The sequence below is a fragment of the Phalacrocorax carbo genome, chromosome 1 (assembly GCF_963921805.1).
Source record: "Phalacrocorax carbo chromosome 1, bPhaCar2.1, whole genome shotgun sequence".
Taxonomy (NCBI): Eukaryota; Metazoa; Chordata; class Aves; order Suliformes; family Phalacrocoracidae; genus Phalacrocorax; species Phalacrocorax carbo.
Window position 1 is genome coordinate 53,091,581 of NC_087513.1, and position 8,586 is coordinate 53,100,166.

The 8,586-nt window shown below is 37.6% G+C and overlaps 1 protein-coding gene across 2 annotated transcripts in view; it reads left to right on the plus strand.

Moving 5' to 3' along the window:
• The window catches only part of SCYL2 (SCY1 like pseudokinase 2), a 41,847-nt gene extending 34,721 nt beyond the window's left edge, over positions 1 to 7,126 (plus strand). For both annotated transcript variants that reach the window (XM_064451704.1, XM_064451715.1), the window contains 2 exons: positions 422 to 541; positions 1,139 to 7,126. In XM_064451704.1, the coding sequence (XP_064307774.1) occupies positions 422 to 541; positions 1,139 to 1,789 (771 nt within the window). In that variant the 3' untranslated portion in view covers positions 1,790 to 7,126. The remainder of the gene's footprint in view (positions 1 to 421; positions 542 to 1,138) is intronic.
• The last annotated feature ends 1,460 nt before the right edge of the window (positions 7,127 to 8,586 follow it).

Sequence of the window (8,586 nt, forward strand, 5' to 3'; positions counted from 1 at the left end):
AGTTAAAATCCTGAAAAGCCTCTTATGCAATCTTAAAATTTGCTTTCCAACTCCATGGTCAGTTGCAGTTCTATATCAAGTGCTATTTCGTAACCATGTAAAATAAAAAATGGTGAAGAACAGTTTTTCTTATTCCCAACATTAAGAAGACAGAGCTAAAACGGTTTTGTTGTGACACCTCTTTATTTGAGATCTGCTCAAATTTCTCATTATGCTAATTATAATACTGTGATTATTTGTTTTAAGTACTTTTAAGCAATATGATAAATATTGTAATATTGTGCTTATCCACTTTCCCTTTTGCATAAATAATATGTATTGTTCTATCTCATACTGAAATGACAGTGCTATTTATGGAAGAAAAATATCAGTGTAAGAATAACTTCTGTGCAACTTACTGTCAGTACTTTCCCTTTCAAAGGCATCGCTTACACTTGAAGAGAAGCAAAAGTTAGCTAAAGAACAAGAACAGGCACAGAAACTGAAAAGCCAGCAGCCTCTTAAACCACAGGCAACTACAATAACACCGCCAGTGAAGCAGGTGAGAAAGAATGAATTACCACACTGTTTCCATTGGAGCTGTGATGCTTTTTCCTTACAAGTGCTGCGTACATTTAGCATGTTTTTAATCCTGCAAGTCACCTTTGTTTTCACTGGTAGTACAATGGCACAACTGAGAAAAACTAAAATAAATTTTAATCTGCCTTCCATTTGCATCATTAGCAATATTACCCACTTTATAAATTGCAAGAGTTTCCAAAGGAATAATTATTATTGGAAGGCCATTGTTCTAGATAAGGCAAAAACACATATTTAAAAAGGTTTTGTTCTGAAGAGTTTATTACCTGCATATATAAAGGGCTTGGGGATAGGAATGGGGCATGTAAGCAAATGTCACAGTAGTACTTTATGTATAGTCTTAGTTGTCAAATTAAAGCTCCATAACAATTAGTTCTAAGTAGCAAAGAATGAAAATAACCTAATTGCTTTTGTGTATAGTTACATTTTCTGCTCAATTCCATGCAGAAAACTCTGTTTTCTGAAAAATGAATGCCACTTTTGCAGGAGCAACGATAAAGACTGTTGCTAGAGTGTTTGTAAAGAAAAAACACTTAACTGCATTTTATGTATTTTGCAGACAAAAGACTTGACGGATACCTTGATAGATAATATGTCATCTTTGAGTAGCCATTCTATCAACAAAGCTAACGTTGCATCTTCAAACAGCTTCTCTTCTGTCCCTTCTATGAGCGTTGGAATGGGATTTTCATCACCTATTGACAACACAAAGAGAAATATCACAAACGGACTAAATACTAATCTGGGTTTTCAGACGGCTGGATTCAGTATGGGAGCTGCTCCCACCACTCAGAATTTCTTCAGTGGTCCAGGTGCCACAGCAACAACCAAGATGAACATTGTACCGACTGCCAATATGCCAAATTACAGTCCCATGAATGCTGCATCTGCAATCTCTCCGCTGACACAACAAAACAGACCCCCAGACATGTCTGCTTTAGATAATCTTTTTGGTCCTCAAAAACCCAAAGTTAGCATGAAACAGTTGGCTCAACAGAAATCAAGCCAGTGGGTTAATCAGTTTGTACCCCCACAAGGGTCCCCAAGTGCAAGCGGTTCAGTCTTGGGACCTCAGATGAACATGATAGGACAGCCTGGCTTTGGCATACAGGGTAATCCTTTCTTTGCTCCTCAGAACTTTGCACAACCAGCAAACACCATGACAAACAGCAGCTCAGCTAGTAATGACTTAAAAGATCTTTTTGGGTAAAATGTTTTGTTTTCTTCTTTCAAAGATCAATGAAATTTGGATCATGGGTAAGCTGATTAACATCTTTTTTTTGATTAGTAAAAGCATGACTTGGGGAAACCTTCAACCCAGCAAAGTAAAGACTTTTGCACTGGAAAAAAGACTTGATTTTGCATTCACCTGGTACTGCAGTGGAATTGCATAAGTGCAAAGTCATCTTACATGCTAAAGATTTCCTGTCTCTTTACTGAACATCAGAGCACTGAAGGTAGGATGCATATATTCAATCAAAAAAGAAGCAGCTAAATATTTCAGAACTATTCAGAAGTGTACTCAATCAACTCCTGTGAAATTGCCTACAAAATTTTGTTTCTTAAATTCAACAAAAATGCTTAGGGGGTAATAACACTAGCGAACGCAGTCCTGCAGCCCAGTCCTTTCCATGTCTGCTAAATTCTTATTGATTTGTGTTGCCTGAATTTGGCACAAACTGTCATTTTGCCATATGACAGGTTGCAAAAAGTAAATTCTTATGCTGCCTCAAAAAGTTTTGTTAGCTGTGTTATGCAGAAAGATCTCTAACCAGTAACTGTGTCAGAGGTTAAGGTGAGGAAATATTTTGTATTTCTTCTCTTGTAAGATAATTAAAATTAATGTGATAGTAAACTACAACAAGACTCAGGAGGCGTAAGAAGTTGTTTGAAAATTTTCTGCATGTTTGGGGCAGAGTAAGAACACTGCTCCAATGGTCATGCTGGTTTACAACGTGTTTTATAATGCGTTGTTACCCATCACATAGCAAAAGCAACACACCACTTAAGCAGGATTTAAAAATACACGTGGTGGCACAATCACATTTATTATATATTCCAATGTTTTGGCTAATTTGATACTGCTTCTAACTGTGTGAAAAAAGAATATGAGTAGTTACGGAACCTCCTAAAAACAATGTTCTATGTAAAATTCAGATGTTGACTGCCCCAGCTGTATAACTAAGCAGCTCTGTGTAACTAAACACACACTGTTTAGTTACACCGAAATATCTTGAATTACTTCGTAGATTTTTACTCCATTGGGAAGATGCAAAAGGATTGCATTGTAAATGTTGCACATGGTTACGTGAAAAAGCAGACTGCCCAAACTTGCCTTGACTAGAATAAACAACTTTATTTTAATTTTGTTTTAACTCAAGTCCTTATGAAGGATAGATGAATATGAAGTGAGTTCTCAAATACAGATTTGTAAGCTCTAGAATATAAGGTAAATACACAGGTATTTCAGATCCTTTTTACTGTATTATTCCAAATTTAATAAAGCTCTCCAGAAAACCAAACAGTAGTTTCTTCTACTTCCCAGAAGGTGTACGTTCAGCTTTCCCATGATGGACTCTCTGCTCTGCCAGATACTACTGTTGGGTTTTAACTTTTTCTTTCCTAGGAATTTCAGGAGCTTTCTTACGTAATATTTTGAAGACTCTAGCTGGGAATTTTGAGAAGGAAAGAACTAGTTACCTTTTTTATGGAAAGCCTACATGCTTTATTTTTCAAAGCCTTTCACTGAAGAAATTGTTCTTTAATTTGCTGCTTAAGAAACCAAAGGGCCTTATGCTGTAAATGTGACTTGTATTTTGTTATATTTCCACGGATCTAAGCGGTAATAGCATTAAGCATATTTCTTAAAGAACTGTTTATGTATTATAGCTGCTGCCTTAGTCCTCTTATTTTAAAATACCTGGGACCAGTGAAATTGTGGTGTAGAAAACGATACCTAACACATTGTGATGCTTATGTGCTGTTAATATTGATGGCAAACATTGTAGGTTACGTTAAGATATCTGTGTAAACTTAAGAAAATACTAGAACTGTTAAAACTGTTTAGGGTTCCTAGTACTCTATACTCTCAGTCACACTAATGTCTTCTTTTATGTCAACTTTTGAAAGCTACATTTTGTTAGGGTAACTTAGGGAAGCCTTTGGAGAATTACTTGAATCTGTATTCCTCTAAATTATTTGGAAAATAAGTTTTTATTAAAAATAACATCTCTTTAGGACTCTGCAATGTATTAAATTAATGTATTCATGGTGAAGGCAGTCTTAAATGTCCGTGTCCTGATCTGGGGTTTTAGTCCCTAATCCCCCTGGACTGGGGGCATTTCAGAACTGGATTTTAATTTAACCTATCGGAGGGAAAATTAACTGGAAAAAAATGATCAAATTTTATATGCTAGACCTAAACCGTGGGGTTTGAGGTATGTGCTTTTGGGATGGGCTATCTGAGAATATAACCTAATTTGTAAGAACAAAGTAAAAAAAATCCTACAAGTTCAAATTACGAGAGGCTCTTCTATGCAGTGGTAATGTGATGGAATAAGATCTGTATCTGGCTCAAGTAACGTGAGTTTTTTTCTACTTATATTTGAGAACATAATTTTGATTTCTCTTGTGTGCTGCAATTTTCAGAATGACCAGAATAGAAGAATAACAACAAAGAAAGCTGAAAAGGGTACTTATGAAAGTTATAACAAAATTTTCCAGTTATTTAAAAATAAAAAAGAAAAAAATATCTTCAGTTAAAATTAGAGGGTCAAATCCTGCTTCCTTGTAGATGCTTCCTGCTTGGTGTGTCAGGAAGTTGAGTGTGTGTGAAGTTCTCTGATTACTTCTTCTTAACTTAAGGAAAGAGGATTTGCAAGAGGTAAGTCACCAAGGCCACACACCTCTTTGCTCCGGCTACAGTAGTTTTTCTTTAGGAAGCCTTGTCCACTTGATCTCTGCACTCACAAGTCGTCATTCTGAGGCCCTGCAAGAGGCTGGAAGACTCGTGTCATGGCCAGGGTGAATACCATTGTTTGAGAGCAGCAGTTGTACTTCACATCCAAGTTGTTGTTTGGGAAAGAGTAGGAGAAAGGAGCAATGTTACAAAATGTGGGCATTCCAAGGCCGCCTGTTGTGGATGGAAAGCAGTGTTACATCTAGCTTGGCCTGAAGGAGAGGGACTGCCTAGCCCTAATGCAAAACAAAATGGAGAACACAGGTTTGAAATTGGTATCTAATTAAGAAATAGAAAATTCTGTTAGTGAAAAAGTAACCTTATATAAAACAAGTTCTTATTACAATGCCTTGAACAATACTGTAAATGACACAAAATTTCTGCCCTTTGTACTCAACCTAATTTAAAGGAAAAAGTGTGGAAGCCTGGCAGGTTATATCATCACCTTACAGCCTCCACCGTGTGCACCCACTGAGCTCACCCACTGCAAGCAGATCTTCATTCTACTGTGGAAATTAGAGCAGGGTCTGGGCTGAACTACCCAGCCCACCTAGTATGCTTTACGTTCGTTTGTGATGGAGAGGTAAAAAGAAGGGAGTACGTTCCTATTTTTTAATTGATTTATCTGAATTATGTTTACTACGAAAGGGGAAAAGAACTGGAAATAGCTGCACATCTTAAATACAAGCATCGGTTGTCCTTTGGCTGCTCTGGTGTATGCTAAATGAACATGACTGCACACGGCAGCAGTGATTTCCATATTAGAACTGTTTGATCCATTTAGTTTTAAGTATGAAAGTCTCTGAAGCATCCTCTGAATACTCAGCCTTAGAAAACAAACTAATCCTGCTAGATGGAAGGATGGTATTAAAGAGGCTTGAAAAACTGCTGGGGCTGATGGAGGGGAACCTTGGAACTGCTGAGTTACAGATTGGCTTAGAAGACCCTAGGTCTGCCACTCAAGAGAAATGGAGTGAAACAGCATGTGCCATTTCAAGGATGAAGGGGGGACCAGATTTTCTGTTCCTTTTCACACAAGTGTTGTGAATAAGGCACAGAACAGCCTGTGGAACCTGCTTCTGCAGGAGGACAGTGCTACCAGAGTAGTCTTTTGAAGGGTAAAGGATGCCACCGATTATCCGGGAGATGGGGAGAGAAATTTTACTGGGAACATCGGTAGAAAGCCTTAGTTTTACTGAAGATATTAGGCCTTCCTCTCCCAATGGTGATGTAAATTAGAAATGTCTTGGGGAAGTTGTGGCTTTATAGGTCTGCACAGATGCTGAGTACCCCAATTAAAAGGCTGAATTTTTAGATGTATAGGTGCACAACATTTCAAGCCTTATTATTTAAAACTTTCCTTTTCTGTTAAGTTTTGTCTTTTTAGCAACACCTGTTTCACCTGTAATACCCTGTTGACCTTTTAAAGTAAGAAAAATGTGTGTTTACTTTTGTATTATGACCCCTGTTATAATGTTATCTATGTCTGTAGATAGATAAGTGTATATATAGATTACAGGATTTTAGATTTTTCAGTTCAATTGCACCAACAGAGAAAACATTAAATGAGAAATTAGGTTTGAATCAAATTCCCCAAGGCTTCCACACAGGCTAACAATTATATGATACTTTTGTTATATATTATAGATTTACATGCTCTAGCCTGCATATATCTATTTGACTTGAGCAGAAAAAGAAGGATTTTAAAATATAAGTTTATGAACACTGGATCTCTCATTGCAGATGAAGTTTTTGGACTTTAGAGTGACCTTTGTTTATTGATTAGGAGTTTTTTATTGGGGGTGGGTGGGATATTGCTGATTTGTGCCATTTCCAATGAAAGAAATATAGGGAGGGGAGAACAGGAAAAAAAACCCTGTTGTATATGTGACCTTTTTTGTTCTTTGTTAAGAGATATGCTGCATTTTATATACTCATTGTGAACTTTGAAATAGCTGTGAGGAAACCTATCTGGAGAATTTAAGATCATTTAGCTGATTTTCAAGTGAGGTCCTGCCTTGTACCTAACTTTCCATTAGGTTTTGACTGCTCTTCAAGAAAATTACGCAAGGCAGTAAAACCTTGGATTCATACACCAAATCCTCTTGCCTTCCAGGCCTCACACTTGTATCAACAGAACAAATATGCCCCTGAAATTGTATTCTCTTTAAGTCCTCTGCAACAGTTCTAACTGCTGTACAGATTTCTGAGATGAAGTTGTAAATCAAAATGTGTTATAGTGACTCAGGCCTTGTGCAAAATATTTAATACTTGTTTATTTGTCTAATTGTCCAGTCTCTGTACTAGTGGCAGTTTTATGTTTTGACTGTAAACCATTAAAATTCTCATGAGATTTATAAAGTGATGTTACTGTAGTGTCAGCTGTGATTCATAATTAGAACTGTCATAGCATGGCATTAGTGTATATCCAGTTTATTGGACAGCTCTTCAAAAATTTATTCTTGTATCAACTTTTAGATCAGCTACTTAAAAAATATGTAAAAGTTACAGTGACGGTTTCAAGAAATTCATATCACTTTGTACTGTGAATGAGGTTGCCTATGGAAATAAATGAACTTTTCATATTTTCATGTTGGAAGATATTTTTATTTAAAATTCCCATAAAATTAACGAATAGTAACTTACTTAGAAAACCTTATCACTCTGTGTTTTGTTTGAAATACATTTTATCCCATGTAATATTGAGTTCATTTCTTAGAGCGGTTGCTGTCCAGACATCTGTAAAATGTGATCACATATTGCCTTCATGCAAAGAATAAAAGTCCTGGGGAAAAGCTGACGCACTAGACGTGTCTAAAATTAGCACCTACTTTTTCTGAAAGCACGCTGAGCCCATGTCAGAATCTGGGGTTCTGATATAGTGATCTCAATTTGCATTTTCGTTGCTTGTTCACCCACAAAACAGCCCCTTCTCTAAACCTGGGTTTCAAGATACAGTGCTCTGCCAGGCTTAGAGTTTGCCAGCGCTCTGAAGGAAGCTCGTACTCAGCTTTTTATAAGGTATAAATTGATCAAGTATGAGATATCTGAGATCTGATCAGCTTAGAAGCATCATTGTTGACCGACCGTGGTACAGGAGGAGAGAGTAAAAGAAGAGAGGGATTAGGTGGAAATAGAAAGGTAGCATCAGGTGGCTGCAATTCCTTCTTCATTTTCATTTGCTAAGACAGAGAGCATCCCCATTCCTTCCACGGCTTTATCCATCAGGGGAGCACTCTCTTACTACATGCCAGCTTTCAGTCAATAGTCGCAGAAGATAAGAGAGGGAACTTGGAGTAAGGTGGAAGCACACTTGATGGTACCCTGCAGAGAAAACATCTGCCGTAAGTTGCTCAGCAGATCACATTCCTGATCTGACTGTCCTTTGCCATGGTAATGCTCTCTGTCCCCTCTGTTTCTGGACATTGGCAGGATCCATAACTGTTACCTGTTTCTTAAGCAGGAAAGTCTCAAGTGCTGAAATCCAGACGTTCTGGATTGGTTTATTGTGGCTTAAAATTCACAATTTCTTAAACTCTTCCATGAATTCAGATATTCCAAGGCTTCAATCTGGAAAAGCTGGAGATCTTTGCAGTTGATTGTTCTTTGTCTGGGATACTTTGATATTGGCAGCTGTTTCTGCTTCATCATTTAAATGTCTCTAATCCCTCCTTCAGGTGTTGTACACAAGAGCTCTAGGTTCATCCTTTTTATATTAGTGTTTGTAGAGCTGTGCTACCCTATCACGTTTGCAGTTATGAATGCAGCTCAGTAGGTGTAGGAAATGAGCTGCTTGTCAGGAGTTACGCAGAGAGAAATGGTTCGTTTGATGTTCTCTGTTGCTGGACACAAATGCACTTTTGTCCTGCATCTCAGAAGCTCCCTGCACTCATGTCACCAGCTGGAGACAACTGCAGTTGCTCAACAGGTTGGAAAACTGGCCGTGACAAGGGGGATTCCAATTTGTTGTGGCAAAATTACCCCCAAACTTGTAAACCAGGAATTAAGAAATAAACTCCTACCCATGCACAAACCCAAGAGCAGCTACA